General features: G+C 40.0%; 1 protein-coding gene across 1 annotated transcript in view; it reads right to left on the bottom strand.

Annotated features, from left to right (window-relative positions):
• The window catches only part of AHRR (aryl hydrocarbon receptor repressor), a 66371-nt gene extending 46434 nt beyond the window's left edge, over positions 1-19937 (bottom strand). The window contains exons 1-2 of the mRNA XM_074847887.1: positions 19876-19937; positions 12969-13150 (exon numbers count right to left, since the gene is read on the bottom strand). Coding sequence (XP_074703988.1) covers positions 12969-13150; positions 19876-19937 — 244 coding nt within the window. The remainder of the gene's footprint in view (positions 1-12968; positions 13151-19875) is intronic.
• Positions 19938-24909: the final 4972 nt, after the last annotated feature.

The raw sequence follows: 24909 nt of genomic DNA, 5'->3' as shown, positions 1-24909 counted from the left end.
AGTTACAGTCCAGAAATGGTGGAGGGGGCAAGATTTCCCCAGGATATAGAGGCAGAATGGAGAAGGGAGTGAAGTGTGGCCTTGGCCAGTCCCCAGGGAGGTGCCCAGTGCCCAGGGCTGGGGCTGTCCCTGGTGCCCTCCAGCTGCCCTGCTCCTGACTGGGGCAGTGGGATGGGCCCTGTTTGGGAGGTCCTGATGGACACCATGTGGACCCTCCATCCCTTAGGGAGCAGCCAGCCCCTGTGGCACCCTGACAGGGGCTTCTGACAGCTGATGCTGGAGCAGCAGTGATGTTGGCAACCAAACAGACAGGGGTTTAGGAGACAAGAAAGGAAGCACCACTCTTGTCCATGGGCAGCATTCAGACAAAGATATCCCAAACTGTTTTGGAAATTACGCAACAAGGAGGACCAAAAGGCGTGAACTAAAGAGACTCTAGTCTTCTCCAAGGCTGTGAGGACTGTTCAGAATGTGGAAAAACAATTATTAAAGAAATCCTGAGAAACAGTGTCTGCGGGTCATGTGATAATGTCCTTTTTTCCATGTCAACACTGAGCAAATGCCTCAGGCTGCTACTCAGAGAAGATGTCACCGTTGAGTGTTGCATGATATAAAATAAGTTTCTAGTCATTGGCACACATTCTCTGAAGCAGTAACTAGGTTAACCAGTGCTGCCTACCTGAAGTCTAGCAAGGTGTTTTGTTTATTGCTAGCATTTAATTTAGATTTCATTTGCTCATTTTAAATGCATTTAAAATTCCAAGCACAGTGGAAAAAAAAAATTTCCATGAAAAAAAAAACCCTGCACACCCTAAATACATTCCAAAAAGTCAATATAATGCTAACACTAAACAAAATTTAAATTGAATTTATCAGACTAAATAAATCTTGAAAAGACAGAATTAATTACAGAAAACCCTCAGGCCACTTAGCCTTGCCCTCTTCCATGTCTTGGTATCCTCTTGTCCTTGGGTTGAGTCATTCCAGTGGATCTTTAGGGCTATTAGAAATGGAAACACTGTTGGCACCACAGAATAAAAAACTGGTCACTCACTGACAAAACATGCACATACCTAGTATAAGACAGGAAACAACAGACACATACAGACAACGCAGAGAGAGCAATATGGAAACCCAGTGAGGCAATACTAATGTACAAGAGAGGCAATGGTCTCAGAGCTTCAGTGGCCTAACAATTAGCAGGACTTTGGGGAGCAGAACAAGAAAGACGTTTGTTAAAATAAAACTCTTGAAAGTAGATAATAAAACATATCTATGAGTGGTTAATAGATAGAAGTAGCACAGCATTTATATAAAAACCTAGTAAGTAGATGATGGAAGCCAATTAAGGATCTGGCTATTAATTTTTATCCTCTCCCCTCCAGCCTATCCTGCACCTTCCTACCCCCTCCATACACCCAGCTTGACTACAAGCAGTAAACCTATCTTTACACATGACTTGATCTATATTAGGTACGAGTTCCATTTGAAAATCATAATAGGGAAAGGTGCTGGTAAGTAAATTTTAAAATAGAATCATTTTGTCTAGTCTCGACACATCTTTGCAACCTCCACATCTCCCCTACCCCCATGTTTGGCCTTCAGACTGCATCTCATGAATTTATCAGGGTCCCAGCAACCACCATGCACTGCTAGTGAGGCATATGAGACGGCATTTCAGAACTTCATGAACTGACTCTATAAAAGTACAACAAAGTCCAAAAGCTAAATGGTAGTCTTGTAATTCAAATGATTTTTAAAAAGTCTTAGAAAGGAAGCAGTATTTTAGATATATATCTGAATGGCAGGCTTTAAAATGAATATATTAATGGGTTTGCCTTCCCAAATTTCTCATCAGAAACAATTCCTGACTATATTTACATTACTCTGGAAGAGGTGTCTTCAAAGGAGCTATGGCAATACTGTCATGTGGTTCTCATCCATCTCCATCCATGCTGCTATCTGGCAAATAGTCTTAGGACAGCTTGATGGGTTTTGCCTGATGATGTGATAAATGACAAGGAACACTAAAGCAGGAGGGACCTATATGCACTGAAATGTGTTCTGGCTTGGCCTGAGCCTACACTTGAAGCTTTCCATCTGCATGGACCACAAATGTCATCCTGAGGTCTGCTTTGGCCAATATAATTGCACAGACCCAAAAGAATGGAGTCACCTGATCTGGCAAGCACCAGAGAGGTATGTCTGCACCTGACATGATGGAGTACAGCGCAGAGATCTTTGAGCTAGCTCTAAGGGTGTTGGTATGGGCACACGGTGTCTTATGCTGCTACACAGAGATAACAGGAGCTTGAAAAAAAGTGTGGTTGTATTGAGATGGCAAGTGCCTCTTGGAAGGACTAATTCATGTGGGCTTGTCCCCAAAGTGACATAGCCACTCTGCTACTTGCTACAGGATACACTCTAACATCTGCATTGTTTCAGAATTTTCTGCAGAGAGCTTCACCATGTGCTGTAATCCAAAAGTGAGGCAGCAGCAAAGTGAGAAGAGTTTCCCACACGGTTCTCTAGCCTAAAACTCTTTGTTCTATTTGTCTTCAAAGCCCTGTGCAATAATATTATGCCAAACTAAATTCCTTGTTCTGTTGGATAAGAGGTATTGTCCTTCCTTTAAAACATATCTGTGTTTAAAATAAGAAACAAAGTAAATCATTTTCTTGACAGTAAAGAAACATGTTTCCTCTCAGAGATGGTAATCATTCATGAAGCTGAGAACAAGTGTAAACCAAGACAAAGTTCATGCCTGAGGGAATGCTTTCCCACCTCCCATCCACAGCAGCAGTGATTAGGGCAAAATTATTGCTAGTACCTTCTACAGTCATTGCAATTGGTAGCAACTTCTCTGGAGTACAAATGCCATCTTTCCTATGATGAAAACCAACCTTGCTTCCATATCCAAGGAAAACTTGGGTTACAGTGAAACTAAACTTATACTAAGTTCTTTCTCAGACTCCAACATCCAAACACAATTTAACTCAAGAAAATGAGGTCAATGAAAGTTCATTCATTTAGCATAGGATAATAGAATTTGATCCATGGGGGACTATGAGGGTATTTCAACAGCTGGTACCAGGCTGGGCCAAGGAGGGCCTTAGCTGCAGAGGGAGGACTGAGCAAGCACAGTGCACAATCAAGATGAACATCACTGAATACAAAAGAGAGTGCAGATATCAGTCTACTGGATTAGATGGCTCCAGTTTCTTCCTTGCCACGTGCCCACATTTATTTACGTCGATGCTACATGAGATGCATAGTGTGAGCTAACCAAATGCAACCCAGCATAAAAACATTCCAAATCAGAATGGTTAAAAATGACTAAGCAAGCTGGAGAAAGATGAAGACTACACTTAAAAGCTCAAAGTATTCTGGGGACTTCCCCTAGCATTGGACCAATATAGCAGCTCTGGTTTGTGGGAACACCTATAAAACCAGCCATTGTGCATGTCTGTGACCATGCTGTCTGGTTCTGAGTGTACTTCTACTATTGCTAGAAAAAGTGGAACTTTTCCAGTGCTAAATGCCCCTCAGGAGAAATCTAACAGCCAAAGATTCCCCTCACGTCACTTGTCATTTCCAGCTCCCTAGTTTTCTAACCAATCTTGCTAATATCAGGAGAAACATAGAGGCCTACAGGGATGTTCACTTGAATTGCATCCAGCAATAGAAAAGTGGTGTAAGATATAGATCGAGAATAGAAAGAGGAAGTTCTGCAAGAAGAATCTTAATGATGGTGCATTTCCCAAAGACAGCACAAAGTCTGTAGAGTCCGGCCCTTAGGAAGTATACTTTGTGCAGATGACTGACACAGCCTAACATCTCTGAGCTTGTGAGGTCTGACAATATAAACAACCCACAGCACCTGACACAAGTACCTGAGGAGTACCAGAAAAGACCTGACACTTATTTCTAACTAAGATCCTTTACTCAAAAAAATGGGTATGGAATCTAGAGCCAGTCTCAGAACGTGACATTTAACATACTGTGGCACTAACAGGTTCACTTGGTCTTCAAAGGTGACAGGAATTCAAGCAATTTAAGAGTCCTCTTGTTCTTCCTGAATATAGGCTTATTCTGAAGTAAATCCTGCTTGTAAATCTCCTCCTTCTACAAAACCCATCTTGCTTGCAGAAAACAAAAGAGAAAGCTAGCTAGCACAAGGAGATCCATCCTCTTACAACAAGGCACAAAGAGGGAGATACAGTCCTCCTCCAAGGGTCAGCAAAGGTCTCCCAAGGGTCAGAGAGATCTCCAGGTTATCCAAGAGGACGTGTAGCACAAAACAGCCTCAAGTATTTGTTACATGGAAAGAATGGTGTCCCCACAAAACAAGGGGAAAAGAAAAAAGTGAAGCATTGGTATAAGCAATATGTCACAATAAAGTTGTCTCTCTGGCAATTAAAAAAGTCAAAAAATCTAGTCAAAATAATCCACTGTTTGAAGATGGGTAATGTGGAGGAGAGTCAATGTGCAGCTGCTTCTCCAGAAATGTGTCCTGCCAGGTCTCAGGAATGAATATATGCAGCTAGCCTGCTTAAAGTCTTGATGCTTCTACTAAAATTTCACTGATGTAGTATTTTAGCACTTGATTAGATAAGGACCTGCAGACAGTGGGTCTTCCTTCAAAGATTTACTTATGTACCACTTATGCAGCAGGCCACTTTTTCCTTTTTTCAACTGGTATATTGTTATGAAGATGGTAAAATTATAGAGAAGTAGAGAGTGGAAAATGTTTCTTTCATGTACAGTCCCTTTTTGGCTAAAACATGATGAATGCTGTGATAATTTCAATAATGACCGCTCAATACAGCCACAGGAATAACCTTACCTGTTACCCACACTGACCATGAAGGGTCCTTCTCAGTGCAAGCCTTTGAATATACTGCCCTAAGAAACCTAAACAACCGAAGTGGTTATAGACAATTTAATAAGCTTTGACTGTGGACTACAGCAACAGATACCCTAAAGAAATTTTGTATGTGTTAAAAAAAGAAAAGTCCATATTTCTCTTTCAAGAAAGAAATCATTGAGACATTGAGTTTCAGAGGACAGAACTGGGAATGCTCTAAATCAGTAGAATAGGTCTTAAAAAAACCAACCTGTATTGTTAAAATATTCAAATATATTGGGGACTTCTCGAATCAAGCTACCAGCTTCAACCCTAGCTAAGCAGAGAACCACAACTGAAACCCTAGGTTTGTAACTCAAAGTACAGGTTTCATCAAAAACTAGAGGCTTGAAGATAATCTGAAAGCTTCTCATTATTTCCGTGATGGAAATCAATATATAAATCATACCAAGAAAAGACTGGTGGGAGTGAAGAGACAGAGTCAAGAAGGTATAATTCCATGATTGTTGATTCAGGCATTTTATCCTGTTCCCAATGTAGCCTCTCTTATAATCTTTACTTGTATTTCAGATCTTTTATAATTTTACTTTTCCTATATCTGTTCTAAATATATTCAGTTGAAAGGACATGGACAGAGTCCAATGAAAGGACACAAAGATGATGAAGGGACTGGAGCATCTCTCCTATGAGGAAAGGCTGAGGGAGCTGGGACTGTTCAGCCTAGAGAAGAAAAGGTCAGGGGAGATCTCATCAGTGTGTATAAATACCTGAAGGGAGGGTGCAAAGAAGAGACAGACTCTTTTCAGTGGTGTCCAGGACAATGGGCACAAACTAAAACAAAGGAGTTTCTACCTGACCATCAGGAAACACTTTTTCACTGTGAGGGTGACCAAGCACTGGCACAGGTTGTCCAGGAAGGTTGTGGAGTCTCCATTCTTGGAGATATTCAAAAGCCATCTGGACATGGTCCTGGGAAACTGGCTCTTGGTGGCCCTGCTTGAGCAGGGAGGTTGGCCCAGATGACCTCCAGAGGTCCCTTCCAACTTTAACCCTTCTGTGATTCTGTGATTCACTAAGACTATGGTTTTAAATTTAAGAAAAAGCTTCAGGCTACTGGAACCAGCTAACAAATGAAAGAATTTTTTCCATGGAAATGTATCCAGTATAGGCCATAAGTGTAACAATAAATTCAAACTTATGAGTTTAGTTTCAAAATCAGTTACATCTTGTTGTGGAAAAATTTTCCTTGCTTATGAAAAGTAAAATCTGAAAAACGTATTTATACCACAAGAACAGAACTTGACAATCCAGAAAAAAACTTTAGCTGAGAAATTTTGAAAAGAAAACTCTGCAAAAACAGAAATGTTAAGGAGAAACAGTGGGGGGGAAAGGGATGCCTGAAAACCCCAGTACTTGCACTGCAGTGGAATCTTGGGTCCTCAGACCAGGCGCTTTGGTTCAGGTAAGCAGCACTCATATAGCAATGTTAAATAGAATTACGGTGCAGATAATGTACTGAAAGCAAGATCATTCTTTGCTTCCTAACCCATCTCAAGTTTTAATTTCTTAATTTTCTGTGAGTGTCACATCAGAAACAGGTCTGTAAGCTATGCAGTGATGGCTGCAGCACTAAATATTCAAATACTACAATAAAGAACAGCCTTACAGTCTGTCCTTAGGACAACCTAATCTAAAGTATCTAATAAATGAACCTAAGGGATCTGAATCAAAGTAGTAAGAAGTCCATGTATGTTATTGAGCTAGGAGATCAGCAGCCATGGAGACAATAGGAGGAGAAGCAAGCTGGAACAGACTGCAAGTAATTGAGGATACTGAAAATCAGGCCAGCTGGGAGGAATCCTTTGTTGCTTTCTTCTTAAAAGGGATAAATCCAATTTCCATTAAAGATAAACATTGGTGGGAATTGGATCACACCAAACACATAAATGAGTAAAAGGAAATGACCCACTAATAGAAGAAAGACAGAAACCACACAGTGTGTGCTATCCTGCCAGAACTGAAAAAAAAAATATATAACAGAGATTTAATTGAAGGGAAGAAATGGGTTAGAAGGAGGAAGGGCAGCTTGGTGAAAGTAACCAAGAAATCCTGAAACTTATGGTTCTTTCAGCAGCAGCAATCCAAGGCACAGCAACATGAAGACACTGGACCTAAAGAAGGGAGACTTCCATACACCTGCAGAACTGGAAGGAAATATCTCAGAGGACAGATATTAAGGGTAGTAGGAGATGGATGCTCTTTCAACAAACCAATATGTAGGGGATAAGTTTAAACTATCTCAGTGGCAGTGAAGAGTGGGAAATATAAGAAAATACCATCTTAACAAAATCCCGAGTTCTTCAATGACTGGAAGCTTACAGAAAATATTTTTAAAACTGAATGAAGTAAGGTACAAGTGTATAAGAAGAGAAACAGAAAAACCAATGCATAAAATAAGGTGTAGCAAGAAAGGGAAGGTTATAAAAAGCATGCTGGAAGTCCTTTAACTATACAAGGTTGGGAAAAGAGTTCTCTGGTACTCAGCAGAGGGGGAGCTACAGATAATGCAAAAAAAGTTTAAGTGTTTATTGTCTCTTTTTGCTTTCATCAGCTAGGATCAGACAGACACTGCCACTAAACACCAGCAACAAGGCTAGCACCTCAGGTGCTTGGATGAGTTTAGTGGCATCTGGTTAGACTCTGCAGCATATTCTGAGAATGAGCTGAAGCATACTCAGAGCTATTAGCAATTAGTCTATTAGAAATCATTATAGAAAGGGAATATTTAGAAAGGCTAGAAGGGGACGAATATGGAACTTATCTTTAGAAAGCATAGGAATAGGAAACCAAAGGATAGTAGGACCACTAAACTGAGAATCAGTCCCTAGAAAAATACTGGAGAAAAATATCAAACAACCTATTTGTAGAGACTTAAAGGTAATAAAAAAGAAGTAGAAATCAGCAGATCTGTCAAGGATATGTTGCCATGTTACACTAAATTAATTGCCTTCTACAGCTGGACATGTGGATAGGAAGAATAGATACTACATATCTTCATAACTTTAAAAAGGCTGTTCCTACTGTCTCACAATGTTTTCATAGTAAACTGAAGAATCTTGTTGGAACAGGGTCCAAGCTTACTTAAGAAACCATAATCTGAGAAAAGTTATCAGTCATTTGCTGTAAAATGGAAGGATGCATTGCACGTATCCTAGATTAATCTTGAAAAAAGACAAAAGCAGAGCAACAAAAATGATTAAAGAAAATACAGCCCTTGAGAAAAAAAAAAACACAAAACAAAACAGAGGAGCAAGGCAGGGATGTTTTGTCTAAAGAAGAAAAAACTGAGGGAAACATGGGACACCTTCATGGCTATAAAAGTTGAGGTGCCACGAGAAAAGGGAATAAATTCTTATTCTACAGAAGAAAGGCTTAAAGTGCAGCAGGAGAGCTCCAGCTTGGATGTTAAGGATTGTCAAAGAAGGTGTGGAATCACTCATGTTGCAGATTTACAAAACATTAGACAAATGACCCTCAGGTTTAGACATAGCTGATTCTTCACAGGCCTGTTTCCTAAAATCTTAAATTCTATGTGGAAGCAGATGAACAAATGTTTGTAGACAAATTTCTCAAACTCTACTGTATTTCAGTATAAAATCCATACATAACTTTAGTCTAAAGCAGGTCAAACAACATGTCTCCATGTTTGATTGTCACTAATTTTGGAAAGATCTAGAAAATTTACAGAAACCTTGGATATATTCATTCACAGAGTTATTCTATGACTCTCTACATTCCTTATTTAGTCATCTATAAATCTATCAGATTTTCAGCTTTCAAAATGAAATGAAGTCTGGAAGTAAGTAAATACAGAGAAGGCACTGAAGTCTGAAACAAACACGAAGAGTTGAAATAATACTGCAAGGGAGATTTTTGCTGGGATGACACTGGTTTTGTGTGTGCATGCATGTCGCTGTGTTTAGACATGTGTATGTGTGTATAAATGCAAAATACACGTTTGTGCATGCACAAAATGTCCAGATGGTAAAAATAACAAGCTATTGAATTAAACTACTTCTTACATAAATTATGTAGTGAAGAATTTAAAATACCCCCACTTCTTGAATAATCAAAAAATTGATCCACATCGAGGTGTCTAGCCATCTAAGACTGTACTCAACATCATTATCATTTATTAGGAATGCTTATGGCTAAAAGGATTAACATTAATGCATGGTATGTTGAAGGAAAATTTGAGTGGCTTACTGATACAAGGTTAGTTACACTAAGAACTGAAAGATGAGGAGCTTTAAGCCCTAGTTGTAACTGTATTGGTCTATCTATAATTGTGGTAACTATTTTCATTACAGGTATTGGGAAGCTTAAATTAGCCGTCTCAGAAGGGATTTGAGATGCTAAAAGAACAAGGTGCTATTCTTTTTACATTTGTTTACAAAATTAATACCTATACTAGAAGGGAGTAATTTAAACAATCAATAAAGGGGAGTTGGTTTTGAAGTGGAGCAAGACCACCATTTTTCCACCAGTGGAAAAGCTGAGAAGTAAGAGGTACTAAAGGATGTATTGTCAAGAGTGGTAAAGGAAGACAAACTACAGTTAATCAAGGTGGAATATGGCCAAGACAGAGGCCCAGCAAGTTCAAGTGGTCACAGCCACTAAGTACTACTCCACTCCCACAGGACCCCCATGCCAGGTAAATTTTTGTCAGGGCCAAATGACCAGCACAGCTTCCTGTAGCAGTTGAGGTTTCTCAGACTAACCACTGGTTCAAACCCATGCTGGTTTATAGAAGAGACCTGGTGAGATTGGAAGGTTATTGCTGCAAGCTATTTTGAAGTGCTTATCAGGAAAATGCAAAATGACTAAATGCGTATAGCTTGGGGTGAGTGAGGCTATTAATAGAGCCCCTGCCAGCTGATAACAGAGATACGAAGACTGTAAACCAAGTAGACAGAAGAATTGTTCTGAAGCCAAAGGAAAATATTTCTAAGAATGAGGGAGGGAATCCACTATAGTGACTTAAACCGAATACTAGAAAAATCTGTCTCAGCAACCAGATCTAAATTTTGGAAAAGAATCAAGCCTTTGCTTAAAGAACTTAACTAAGATGAACTGGCCATATGCTTCAAGGTACTAGCCTGTAATGGTCACCAAAGAGGGAATAAATGACTGATGAATATTCTCTATCCCCTAATACCTAATTCTCTGCAAGGTGATTTTCATACTTGAAAGCAATATAGTGAGGTCACTCCATGCCCTCTAATTACCCATTGATCTTTATAAATACAACATTTGTGCTACGCACTGAGTATTGCAGAGTAGCTACTGAAAGGACACCTAGTGGTAAGTAAATGAGTACATCTGAAACCAGTGGGACTGTTGCAGGTGTGTAATTATAATTGTCACGGGAATTGCTGAACTATTATGGGTTGAATCGGCAATGCTATATATGAACTTATGTGTCAAATAGCACTATTCATGGCTTTTAAAAAATGGCAAACAGCATTCTTACAAACACTTGGAATTTAAGCTTAACTTTCTTAAAACTCACAGAACAGTCTTTTAAACAAAAGATGCACATGTCTGTGTGTCATGGATTGTAAATTTGAATGTCCTGAATCTCCACTGCATCAATTTTAGGAATATTTGATAGTTGAACAGAACTCATTACAGATATGTTTTGCTTGACATTCAAACCAAATTTCAGCTTGCTCATCATTGTGCCACTCTAAAATATCCCAAGCAATTCCTTCCATTCTTGTCTTTCTCTCCTACGAAGACAAACAGCCAAAGCATATAAACTGTACATATTTGAGCTAATTTTACTTGGGGTTTTTTTGTCCATCTAACTTTATAGTCACTTCTTGACTGCGTTTATTCCAAATCCCGTAATATGTACTAATACCCTTGTGACCAGGAGATGCCCACAACACAAAGCTCTATTCCATGCTGGTCTCATGCAGGGAAGGATTATAAGTCCTGTGTAATGACATGCTGCCTCTGGGCAAACAGACCAAAATCCACTCTTGGCTTTCTTGTTTATGTCAACATATCGTATTACAAGCATAGAACAATTTGCTGATCACTGTCCCTCTTCGATTATTGTTTTTATGTTCTCTTTTCCAGGTTTCTCTTTTCTATTGAACACCAGTTCCTTTGGATTAATTTTCCCTGAGTGAATTAGTACGGATTTGCTAGGTCATTTTTTCCAGACACATTTTTTTTTTAATCCAATTTTATAACATCTCTGTATGCCACTGGTCTGTTCTCTATCCTCACAGTGTTTATAACAGCTCCTAACTTAGTACCATCCTTTGATTTAAAAAGCCACAAACAAGCCATTTCTGCTCTTCTATCCTCTTTCATCACAACAAAGATTGAAACACTGGGATGGATATTTTTTGTTTGCTTTTTTAGGTGACTTCCTAACAAAGTTTTTGTTTTAAAAAGATCAGATTCTGCCTTATTTCTCCTCAACTACAAGGAAGTAGATCATGACATCCATGAAGGAGGCTGCAGCTCCTGCTTTTATCCAAACATTAGCAACCATTCCTCACCCAGCTCTGTTTCCATAGCTCACCTCTCCTCCACTCCACCCTTCTGAAGCTCCAGCCTGCTCTCTTGCCTTAAAATGGCATGTAGTTTCCTTCCTTTACTATAAACAATGCTTTCTGTAACCTTAGTTTCATGATGTAAACATTTAAAAATAAGAATGAAGGCAACACAAACTATGTGTTCAATTAGGTAATTTGGGGATTAAATTAAATGAAATCTCTTAAAACATGGAACATTTCAGAGTAACGAAGTCTGGCTTTACTTGCTTTCCTTTTATCCCATCCATTTAAAAAGAGGAGGCAATGGATCTTCGAATCTCCAGCAGAAGAATAGTAAAGGCAGCTGAAGACAGCTTATTGCTTGTGAATGCAAGAGAAATGAAAGTAAAGCGCAGAGGAAGGGGCTGTAACACTCAGGTATGTGTTCAAAGGGAAAGAGAAGCACTTTGTAAACTGCAGGATGCTGGAGGCTGGGCAACCAGCTGCCACAGTTGACATGGGAGGCTCCTGCTATCAGTATTATCACCACCTGTAATCTGATGTCAACTTGTAAAATGTTCTGCAGTCTGCCAAAGCCTCTTCAAACTGGCATTTCTTTTATACTAAAATATATTTTAAAAGCAAGAAACCAACCAACAGATATTATCCTTCAGTCAAAACCAAAAAACTATAGGGTTCCCTTGTATACACTGTGCATAATAAGGAACGGTAACAGGACCGAGTAGTAAAGAGTAGTAAAGGAAAAATAATGTCCATAAAAAAATATTTCTGTTTATCACTGCAATCCACCTATAAGTTTAGGTCAATTTTACTCCTTCAAATAGGCTTTTTTTTTTTTTCTTTTTTTTAAACAACTCTAGAGAGGATTTTCATCGTTAAATCCCTAATCTGGATTTTGCTCTTGTGAACTCTTCAACAACAGAAGAAACTAAAACTGTCTGCAAATTTGGAATAACTCTTGTTGTGTACATCTGAGCATGCACATTTGGCTTTCATTGTGCAGTGTGCCAGACAGCTACAAAAACAAAACGTAGCCTAGTACAGCTTTAGTCAACACTTTAAACTTTGGATCTCATCCTGAAAGAAAGTGATCTTTTTGGCCCTTCAAGCAAGCCCATTTCCTCTCAGCACACAGCAAACACAGGTAATATGCTAGTTGCTTGACTTTCACATTGTATTTAAACAGGCATCCTGAACATGCACAATAATAGTTTCAAAAAGGGAGTTCAGAGTATCTATAGGTATTACATCTGTCCCAAGCCTCTTTGCTGGTTTAGGGATTTTACAGTCATGTTTTCACATTTCCTAAAGCCTGCTGAGGAAGGGTGGGGATTATCCCAATATTTGGTGAAAAATACACAAATGGCATAGGAGGAAATGCACGAAATTTCCAATGCAACATCCCATGCACAAAATAAGTTCAGTAACAGATTTCTTTTTCTTCAATTTTACTCAGGTTTAGTACAAAGCAGCAGAAAAACAGAGGGAGACTTTTACTGGGATATTGATATCTTAAAGAGACCTACCTTGAAAGAAACTTTTGACTCGGAGATAGCTGACGCTAAGGCGCAAGATAGAAAGCTTGTCCAGCTTCGATATAATGTCAGGTGGAAAAGGCAGGAGGCTGGCCAGATGGTCCAGTTCTGCATTCAGACGGTCCCTGTGTCTCTTTGAAGGATTTGATTTTTCATTCCCAACTGCAGGCCTTCTGTGGTGGAGAACACATTTTCGATTACCTGTTTTACCTCCAGATAGTACAACTGGAGCCTCAGATGTTGTCTACGATTAGTTGATAACAGGCATATTTAACCTAGCTTCTAGGAAAATCTTTATCATTTCCATCCCCTGCCAAAAAGAGATTTACCTTTCTGCGTTTACCATAATGCAAAGACATGGACATTGGCCTCTCTTTTCACATCTGCCCAGTGAAAAACAGATTAAGAACTGATATCTATTTCTCAGGACCCTCTCACCTTAGAGGAATGGGTACCATCTTCATGTTCTAGTCAATCCTGGGAAAAACAATTTCTCATCTATGTTGTACAAATGAGGGTCAGAACAGCAGAGGAAAATTACCATGACTAATGCATGAACCCATTCAATACCCACTGTATTCATTCAAAGCATCTTAATTGCCTCCATTTAATGACTCAAAGTTAACCTGTGGATCAGGAGATAATTAAGAAAAGATCCTGTCTTTAAATGTGATTTTTAAAAGTATGGGAAGAGAGGTGAAGAGACCTTCTTTCCTCAGGCTCAAAAATCCTGTGAACATTCTCACATTTACCTTCCTACATCAGTAATAACAAAGATAAGAATTTGGTTTCTGTCTTAAGAGCATTGATATTCCTCCCAAAACATAAAGACTAATGTTACTTAGATTTTGAAGCCAAGCACTCCTAGTCCATCCCCATTTCATGTCCCTCTCATGCAGCAGGCAGAACCAGATACCTCAGAAAAGCTATTGTGAAAATGCAATAAGATGAAACATATCACAAATGACAAAGTTCAGTTTTGGGGTGTCCGCCGATACTCTTCTCCCAGAACATGTAAGATTCTGTTCTCAAGAGGGAGAAAAGGAAAAGCTGGTGCACTTGCACACAGTCATGAAAACCTGATTTTCAGCACAACAGCAAGGGGTGGCCAGTGCTGAAGCACAGACTTGCTAATTAAGCAAGAAGACCTGAGTGGTAAGTTTGAGAAGGTGGTTATGTCCAGCAGACAGCCATTGCTGGTCCCAGCAGTAGTCAAGTGCATTATCCAGGAATGAGCCACAGGCCACTGGAGTGATAAACTACCTGGATCCATGATCTCAAAGGGAATACAGCAGCCCAGTGCTATAGCTGAGATAGCAACTCCCAGAGGACTTAGTGCTGTGTCTGCTGGTCCTCTGTTTGGTCTCATAATGACCATGTTCAAGTTCTTACTGTAGCACATTGTCACTTTCCTCCTGAGGCACCTTCTACAGAATAAGAGGAATTGAGAGAAAAATTAGGAGGAAAAGATGGAAAAACACTCAAGAATGGCAAATGGTAGGCAAGGAAAATATGGGTGTGCTAACCATTTCCACTTTCACCTCACTAAAGGCAAGGATCATAACCTTATGTAGCTTAGCTGGTTCTCCAGCAGAGAATCGGAGTACAACTAATTATTTGTAGCACTTTACTACTGCATTTCTATGCTCTACACATTTACTATGTTTTTCAATCATAATTTTAATTTTGAGCATTAGTATTTCACAAGGTGGTTAAAGGGTTAAATTACAACATTTGCGTGTTCCCCACTTGTAAGTTCAACCTTAATTTGTCATTGAAATTGTGATTTAAAAAAATAATGTTATGCTTAGGAATTAGTAAAAAAAAGATCAAAGTTTTGTACATGTGATTGCTGCTAATTGAAAACCTCTTAAACCAAATTAGGTATCAAAAATTCATTACTACTCTGAGAGCCTTCAATTCATTTTAACATGACAACATTGATGGACAAAATGAATGAAAAAATGTTTGAGGAAGGTGTCAGCCGTATCATGCAATTCCTGCTTTTTCATTCAAAATTACCAAAATTTCAAGAATACAATGAGTTGCTTTCAAAGACATGGGGAAGATTTTGTTGATTGGGCTCAATAAATAACTTTCTTCTATGAGAAAGAGCAAATATGCAACAAATAATACAGCAGCAAAGAAAAAATACTTTTTTACTTTTCCAGAGTTAACTGTTTTTCAAAAAAGAGTGTACATATTGGGCACTAATTTTTTTGGTGTAAACCCTGAAGCTCAGCCCTCCTCACTATGACACAAGAGGATGTCTGACCTGTGGAGAGCAGTAATTTTGTGGGAATATAGCCTATAGTTGAGAACAAGCTAAATAACATAAGCTTTTACTAATTGCTCTTTACATCTCACAAACCAGCTGAAGCAAGGAAGCAATTTAGGACAGAAAAAAAATTAATTCCAATAAGGAAAATTAGACTGATGAGTTCAAGGGGTAAAAACTGTCAAGACTGACATGGAATTGAAATAGAAATTGTTCGAGTCTATTTACCACCTAGAATAGTGACTGGTCTGTGCCAGAGAGGTATGGTTTGAAGCAATTATGTGGACTGCATTTGTACTGAGCATAAAGAACAGTTTTCTGGAGACTGCAGGGAACGGTGTAAAAAGACTACAGGAGAGCGCTCAGGACAGAGTCTTCCGGAAAACTCAAGGAAATGATTCAGTAAGGGAATGAATCCAAACAAACAGGGGTTTGATGTAAATGGTAATTAGGTGCCAAGTGGATACAATTTAAAACAATGCAAGTTCCATGGAAAGGCTAGCTTAGCTATCCATAAACAGAAAAGGACAGGCAGGAAAATTGTTCAATGAGCTCTTTTGAGGCAAATGGAAATTCTAGCCCTTATTTTGAGCTGAAAGTAGAAGGTGCTTGTTGCATTTGTGCTAAAACAGGGATTCTCAAACTGTGTAAATCTAAACAGACCCACAGCACTCACTCTGTGATACCTCTTCTCTGCTTTTTGTACAACACTACTACAAAGAAAAAGCACATGTAATTAAAACAATAAAGCTGGTGTTTCCCTCTTTGCATTGTTAAACCCTTCAAATTCTGCTCTGCAGTAACAAGTACTTGTACCTGTACAAGATCCAGATCACCAGTCCCTGTTAGGTAGGAACTGAGTGTAGGGGCTGGTTCAGAGAATATTTTCTGTTTCAGTGGTACATAAGGCATTGAGCCATTTGCGCTTTAATGATTCAGTGTGCCCATGACACACAGACTGCCACTAGTGTAAACCAGTTTGGTGAGCTTGCAGAGGAATTTCCTTCAGCTACAGCTCTGTCTGCTGTTTGTTAGCCTCTGAAGGAGCCCTACCCTGTTAACGAAAAGTTCACTTTGAATAAGTTTTTAAAGTATGTCGAAGCGTTAAACCAGCAGATGATCTAAACTGAGAAAAATCTAATCATTTACTATGACAACAAGCTTTCAGTAAGAAGGGAAAGGGAAGAGAGAGACCATGAGATGCAACAGATAGGCTAAGCGCAAAGTAACAGAAAGATGATTATCATGAATGTACTGACCAGCACCCACAGCCACTGAGCTGTGCTTGGGCATTGCATAGCTATCCTGGCAGAGCTGAGCTCCAGTGCCAGCTGTAAACGTGCAGAAGTTCACCATCTCCTATGAGTGAAAAGGACCAACTGAGAGAAAGCTGTGTGAAGGAAAGGGGGCCCTTGAGAAGCAAAAGCAGAACTGTCAAGAAGACATCACACTGGCAGAGCAGATGAGAGGTGGGATAGTGTGATACCAAGTAAGAGGAAGGGCTATGCCACAGAGGGCCTTAAAATGAGAACTAGGAAGCAGGAGAGAGCTGCTCCTCCTGAGGTCTCTGTTTACCCTGGCACTGGTACGGTTCTGGCTGAAGTGGGCAGTTTGGAGCAGTTATAGATACACTCAGAGCTAGGGCAGCTGTAGCTTGCCTTTAAAGAGCTGTAAAACATTACAAGAAATGTTTTGTGGAGGGAGAGAGTTTTACAAGATGCCAGGGTTTGAGACAAAGAAGTGGCTGAAGCTCTCAAATGGTAACTGTCCTGAAGCATTGCCTTAGTGTTTCTAGTACAAGTATTAATTTCATCATGGTGATTTTAGTTTGAGGTTATAAACAAGATCTCTTTAGCTTTCAGATGCTTGAATTACCAGTAAAATGTTAGATTTCCACAGGAAACGAACACTTGGTAAAAAATATTTCCTTTAGTCAAAACTTCAGTTCTCTGGCTGAAAAGCATATCTGATGGAAAATTTTCAATCAGTCTGAGCTCCAGGTGTTTGAACTGAGTCCACAAAAGCCAAAATTCTTTAGTGTAGACCACATCTAATGGGGCTTGTTTGGAATATTTCTGGAGCAAAAGGAGAACAGCTAGGGTTTTTTGTTTATTTGCATGTATAACAGTAGAACTTGAACACAATGTATTGTCTGAAGAATGGCAACCTAATGAACACAGTCTCTCCTACTTCCGTGTAGAGGACTGAAACATATTAGCTCCTCCTGGTAAAAGAAGTTTTTCACACACTCTTCCACAGTCTGTGGGTCTCTGCATTCTCCGATGGAGCTTCTTCATACAGTTTCATCACTGTTCTGTAAAACTACCCCAGAATAGCATTTCTGTGCCTGAAAAAACCTGAGCATAATGAACATTCTCATTTTGTGATATCCTGGATTAAAAGCCAGCTGCAGGATCACCACCTGGCTTAACAGCGTGATCACGATAAGCTGATAGAGAGGCAGAGAGTTGGCCTCCTGGGATGCACTGAGTATGGCTAGATACATACTAGAACGTCCCAGTTGTTCTGCAGAGGGGAAAGCTGCACCTCTGTCCTTTAAATCTTGACCTTCCAATGGACTAATTGAGGCAGCATAACAGTAAGGAAATCTCAGAGTCCTGAAAAGTCAGAAGATCTGTAGGACTGAAGGACATAGACCGTGACAGGAGCTCTGTCAGCCAGTCAGTCTTAGGCATTCAGAGCCTCTTTAGATGAGAGTTAGGAAGTCCTTGGGTGAGGGAATGAGCATGGGAAAGGCTTACCAGAGACCAAGCCCACAAACAGATAAGGTTTGAGGAAGAGACCAGTGCTGCTAGGAACTGAGAAATCATCCTCAGCAAGTGATAAGTAACTAACCACAGAAAATAGAGGGCTGTCTCCAGTACGGAAGCTCAGTGTTCTAATAATGCAAATGATTCCCTTTGTTTTAACCAAAACCAGGTTTCTTAATCAAAATTGCCCATGTCCTGGCTGGATAAGCTCATGCTCAGGTACCTATACTGCAATCACATAGCAAAGCTGTTTTCAAGGTAACATTACTTGCAATGTCTCCCAAGGTGAAAACTTGGTTCCATCAAAGTAAGTGAGAATTTGCTTCTGATTTTGTTGAACTCAGAACTTCAAAAAAGACTAATGAGCACATTTCTGTCCTTTGTTAGCAGATAGTTTCTTAACGATTGCATTTATCTAGAAGTCATCTTTGAGAGTTCTAGGTAGCATATACACTCCAAACATGAAGCTTAATGTTTCTCAAAGTAACTGCAACTCTCCCTCCTCTCTCACAAAAGTTATGATCCATAAACAGTTCTGCACAGAGGTAATTTCATGTACTGGAGTGGTTCCATACCTCATGCAGTTATAAAGTTAAATATCCACATCCATACTTGAACAGTAGTGCAGAAATTTTACATACGTTTTGGATTTAACATTCAGGTTTTGCAGGAAGAATCATTTTCTTATGTCATTTTCTTTGTCTATTGAAATTGTCACCTATGATGTATTTTACAGTAAAAGAAATATTTTTTTAAGTGGTAACAAGTGGTTCATGTGCAAATACTTTCCAAAATCCAAACAAAATCAACAGATTTCACTCAAACATTCAGAGAATCTCCCCTTTGATTTTAGACCAATATATACAATTCTAAGCCAAGTGGGTTATTTTTAGAAGTTCTGAACAACTGAAAATAGGCAAATCTCTTTTAGTTACCTCCTCATCCTTAAATTGTCTGTGAAGGCCACCAGTGCTAGCTCATCTTTTTAACACTGTAAAAATGTGTGTTTCATAACCATATAATCAAGTGTAACACAGAAGATGTGGGATGATTATATTAAAAAGCTTCATTTCACAGCGTGGTTTATGGCATCTGGAAATCATTTCACATTTGAGTGATAGCAACCTTTTTTCCCTCCCATTTCAAGCATCTCGTAGTGACAACTTCCCATTGCTTTTTTTTCTTTTTTCTGCTTTGCCTTCACACATACAATTCCTCTCTCCCATTTTTCTCCTAATGAAAGTGATCCCATAGTAAATAGTGGTTTGAAAATGATGTGTTCTTTATGCAAAAAGTGAGTCACCAGTCTGCTTTTTCAGTTGCCTGAACTGACCCACTTTCAAGGCTCACACATGTTGGACTTAGCAGTGCCCCAGGCAAGGCTAAGCCAAGGAAGGGGGAAGGGGGGAGCGCAATGCCAGTGCACTGGTGCCACTCGACACACAGCTTCTCAAAAGGCTCCTTGAACAGGTGGTGGGGAACACAGAAGCAGGGAAGTAGCAGCCACCCCTCTGGCCCATTGCCCAGCTGACATCTAGTCTGCCAGTATCTTCTGCCTACAAAAAAGCGCTGTCCCTCTCCACTCCTTGAACACACCACAACCACCACTGGCCTCCTCCTGGGACACCTAGTGATGGGTAAGGACTGTTTGACCCATGCTCAGCATCCTTTCTGGAGCCAGTCTTAACCATGAAGAGACGGCCTCCCAGCCAGGGGTTTCTCACTGCAGAGAAAGAGATTAGGTCTCTCCTGTGTCAGCAGACCATGGGAGGAAGGGACTCCTTCTTCTACCTCATTTCTAGCATGTACATTTGGAGGGAGATGCCTCCTGATGAATATGATACTTAACTGTTTCTGAATGGGTTTCCTCCTTTTCCTCCCAGCATATAGGCATTCCCCTGGAGGAATCATTGTTTTGATGCTGAAAAACAAAAGGAATAGGTTTCTTAGTTTAGAGATTTCTGTGTTTCATACCACTGTGCAAAATGACAGCACCAAGAAGGTTCAACCAAGGAAAATGTTTGTTCCTTGAGTGTGGCATTCAACAACACTAAAAAGCACAGTGGCATTAGTTAAGATAGAAGCTTAAGGCTTATTCCAATTTCCTACCTTAATATTATTAGAATATCGATGCTTATATTCAATTTTCATTTTTTCAAATTAAGCATACTATACATGGTATAAAAATGGGTATAAAATACATCCTGTTTACTCAATATCCAAAATTAACTTTTTTTCCTTCTAGGCTCATTTTTAAATTCAGCTAAACAAATAAGAATGAATAATACTACCCATCATCATCTACAGAGAGGATTTCACAGCTTTTTAAATACATAGGTATATTGTCTTCCATTACTGACACTGTGATAAGTAGGATGCAATTATTCAAATCAGCATTTTTCCAGGTCCTCACAGCTTCATCGCAGCTCAAGAAGTGACACACGGTATTGTGGTTAGCACTAGGACTTAATGCAGCGCTGATGGAGGTGATAATTTTCAGACAAAACTTAGCCTTATTATTGCTCTGTTCGAGCATGTTAGTCTTAGAGACATTGCAAGCTCTGAAAAAAGTCTTTGCATTCAGTCTGTTTAAATCTTCTGGAGATTAGCTGAATAACAAAGTCTCTTGTTTTTCTGTCTGAATGAGTATTTTAGTTTTGCTGTGTGCTGTTCGACAGTGGGTGCACACTGCCTGAGAGGTCACTGTATCTCAAGAGTATTTGCTCCTTTGTGTAAGATGTAAAATTAAGGGGAACTTCTATGTCACTGAATCAAATCCCATGGTACTGAAGACACATCATATAATGCAAATCATAAACTTACTGAACTTAAAACTGTTTAGAGGAGCTTCGCTTTTCATTGAAAGACAGCTTTCTGATAACTAGAAACCTTTTGCTTTCCAGCTTAAATCTGTTCATGGTCATTTTATGCCCATTTGTTCTTCTGCCAACATTGTCTTTTAGTTTAAATAGCTCTTCCTCCTCCATTGTGTTTACTCATTGGTGTATTTTTAAATATCGGTCATATCTTCAGTCAGCCTTCATTTTTCTATTCTAGGACAACCCAAACTCTTTTATTCCCGTCTTATGTTAAAAACTCTTTATTCTTCCTATCATCTTAGGAGCCTTTATTTTCTCATTTCAGTCAATCTGTCTAAAACATGGATAAACATAATCATGCACAGTATATTAAGTATAATCTGAAAGTATTTCATACATGCATATATAGACATACTTATCGACAAACCACTAATTCTTTATGGGAATTATCTCACTTGATATTTGTGTGACTGCATTTTCCTTTTTCATAGTCATTATCAAATTCATGGCTCACAGTCATCCTGCGGTCACCTAATAAGCACAATTCTCTGTCTTCATATATAACTTCCAATAAATAAACGCACAGTTTATGGAGGAAATCTAACTTTTAGTGCCAAAGTGCCTAGTCATCCCATTCATACAATTAATCTCCAGTTTATTTTTGTTACGTGAGAAATTGTATCCTCTTCTGTATTGATGGCGCAAGCAACTAAGTTTATTGGCACACTTCTGGTTTTGCATGAAATTTCTTAGTAAAAATATGATTGTGTCCAAACTGATAGTTGAGAAACTCTGGCTGTAGTTTCCCTCCTGATCAGCCATTTTCCTTTCAGCACGTGCTGTTGACCCAGTTCCTTCCTCCAACCCTTTCAGTTCTTTACTAGTCCTCAGCAGCACACCGTCCTTTGCTAAATCAAGATAGATTAGGTCTACCATATTTCCCTCATCTGGAAAATCAGTTGTTGTATCAACAGAAAGCTATGAGGTTACTTTGTCAAAATCATCTAAATCTACATTTCATTTTTACTCCATTATGCAACTCATTTTTACTCCATTATACAACTAACAACAGCCGTTAATGGTTCTTTCCTTAAGAATTCATTCTAAAATGATGCATAGTATAGAGATCAGACAAATAGATCAGTAGTTGCCTTCTCTCAATTGTAATTGATGGCAGAAACACCAATCACTCTCCAATTGGTGCAGTGTCAGAAATAAAAAAACCTGTTTTCTTCTCTATTACTAGGACAATTTCATGTGCCATCAGATGGGTCAACTGCCTGGCCAAAGTCTATAAGGGATATGATATAGTGCAATAAATACTGCTCCAGGTTAAGAAAATTTGTTTATCCCACAGCCTTTGCTTAGACAGTCTTCTTGCCCTCAAAAGACCTTATTAGATTAGTCTAGTCTACAAGCTCATGTTTTGCAATAGACTGCCAGTTTTTAAGATTTCATATACTCTAGTGGGTTTTCTACTCCAGTGGGAAGCTGAAATGGCGTGAAGATGCCAAAAGAATTGCTGCCGTTTCCTGTGAGATCACACATTAAGAGATATTTTCTTTATATTTGTGGTGGGTTGGCCCTGGCTGGACAACAGGTGCCCACCAAAGCTGCTCTATCACTCCCCCTCCTCAGCTGGACAGGGGAGAGAAAATATAATGAAAGGCTCATAAGTTAAGGACAGGGAGATCATTCACCAATTACCATCATAGGGCTTAGGGGAAATTAGTATAATTTATTACCAATCAAATCAGAGTAGGATAATGAGAAATAAAACCAAATCTTAAAAACACCTTCATCCCAGCTCTCACTTGTTCCCGGGCTTAACTTTACTCCCAATTTCTCTACCTCCCCACCACCAAGCTGCCCAGGGGGGACAGGGAATGGGGGCTGTGGTCAGTTCATCACACTCTGCCACTGTCTCTGTCACTCCTTCCTCCTCAGGAGGAAGACTCCTCACACTCTTCCCCTGCTCCAGTGTGGGGTCCCTCCCATGGGAGACAGTCCTCCACAAACTTCTCCAACATGAGTCCTTCCCATGGGCTGCAGTTCTTCATGAACTGCTCCAGCATGGGTCCCTTCCATGGGGTGCAGTCCTTCAGGAACAGACTGCTCCAGCGTGGGTCCCCCACGGGGTCACAAGTCCTGCCAGCAAACCTGCTCCAGCGTGGGCTCCTCTCTCCACGGGTCCACAGGTCCTGTCAGGAGCCTGCTCCAGTGCCGGCTTCCCATGGGGTCACAGCCTCCTTTGGACATCCACCTGCTCTGGCGTGGGGTCCTCCATGTGCTGCAGGTGGATTGTGCTCCACTGTTAACCTCCATGGGCTGCAGGGGCACAGCCTGCCTCACCACGGTCTGCACCAGGGGCTGCAGGGCAATCTCTGCCCCGGCGCCTGGAGCACCTCCTCCCCCTCCTTCTTCACCGACCTTGGCATCTGCAGAGTTGTTTCTCTCACATATTCTCATTCCTTTCTGGATGCTGTTGCTGTTGTGCAGCAAATTTTTTCCCTTCTAAATATGTTATCACAGAGGCGCTACCACCGTTGCTGATGGGCTCGGCCTTGGCCAGCAGCGGGTCCATCTTGGAGTTCGCTGGCACTGGGTCTATTGGACATAGGGAGTTTCTGGCAGCTTCTCACAGAAGCCACCCTGGTAGCCCCCCCCCGCTACCAAAACCTTGCCACGCAAACCCAATACAATATTGTAATACTTTTGTGTTCTGGGTCCTTCCCGTCCATAATATAAATCTATGACTCATAGTTCATGTTTCAAAACAGCGTCACATGCTAGACTTCCCTTCTCTTGCCTTCAGGAGCAAAATTACAAGGAGGAGAAAGACTTGGACAGCATAATTCAACTGAAAACTGAAACTTAAGAGTTCATTCAATTTCCCAAAAGGACCACTTTATTTTAAAACCCATTCTGTTTCAGTTGATGAATATGTGACAGCAAATAGAAATAAATAAAAAGACCTCAGTATTCAAACAACTGAAAACCAGGAAATAAATAGGAAACAATATGAGTTAGAATTTATGAAGTGTAAAATGTTGGTTAAGAAAGATAAAGGCCCAAAGGAAAATTCACAAGTTGCAGCACTAAAGAGAAAAGATAGTATGCTTCTTAGAAGAATATTATGAACAAAAGAAGTCCAAAAAGTGTGCACAGTGCTTATTAGATGGAGATGGCTGTATGTTAGATCTGCGTAAAAGGTAAGAGTGTTCCACAGATTTATTTCTAGTCTCTGAAAAGAAGAAGAATCATGCACTTGCATCAAATAAGAATAAACCATGCACTCTTCAGGCTTTCTACAGAAACTTTCTACAGAATTAGGACAAAGGGTTACCACAGCAACATGGAATGAAGCACTGTCTCAGCAACTGAACACTAATGTCCTAGATATGTGTACAGCCAAGAGGTGCTTCTGCTTCTACCACTAATGCCAATAGTGGCATGCAGATAAAATGACTTTGAGAAAGAATGTATGGGAATAAAGACGAAGTCAGAAGGCTCATGGCTAATGGTCCTAAAAATACAACTGAAAACAGCACTTGAAGTTGTTGAGCTGCACAGAAGCATAGACCAGGAAAACACTTCTTTTAAAAACTGGTGAAGAGCACATATTCATGGTCCCACCTGACTGTGAGCTCTTCTGATCATCTGTGAGTTCTGCTTTCCACTGCTGGGACAGAACAGCCCATCTCCACTGCTGCAGGAGGCTGGGGCTCCTTCCCCTATCAGTCCACCAGCGTGATGTGTGAATGAGAAACAGGAAGAAGTTCGGGGGATGGCACTCAGCTGCTCAGAACAACTGTGCTCTTTCCTTTCTTTCTCTTTCTCTCTGTAACACTTGAGAGTCCTTACATGCTCCCCTCCTGTTTGAGGGAAGACGAAGATGAACCCAAAGCAGCAACCTTCCACCCCTCCAGCAGCAGGAGAGGGGGCTTACAAGCTTGAGGAGCTTCAGGAGAAGGAGAGCTGGGACTGAAAGGAGCAGAATTGCTGGGAAAGGGCAGATGTGGGCCATGATCATTCACTTTCTTATGTCAGAAGCTTTTAATCAC

Source organism: Strix aluco, chromosome 1 (assembly GCF_031877795.1).
Source record: "Strix aluco isolate bStrAlu1 chromosome 1, bStrAlu1.hap1, whole genome shotgun sequence".
In the NCBI taxonomy this organism is placed as follows: Eukaryota; Metazoa; Chordata; class Aves; order Strigiformes; family Strigidae; genus Strix; species Strix aluco.
The sequence above is the reverse complement of the archived record's forward strand: the minus strand, read 5'-3'. Positions and strand labels throughout refer to the sequence as shown.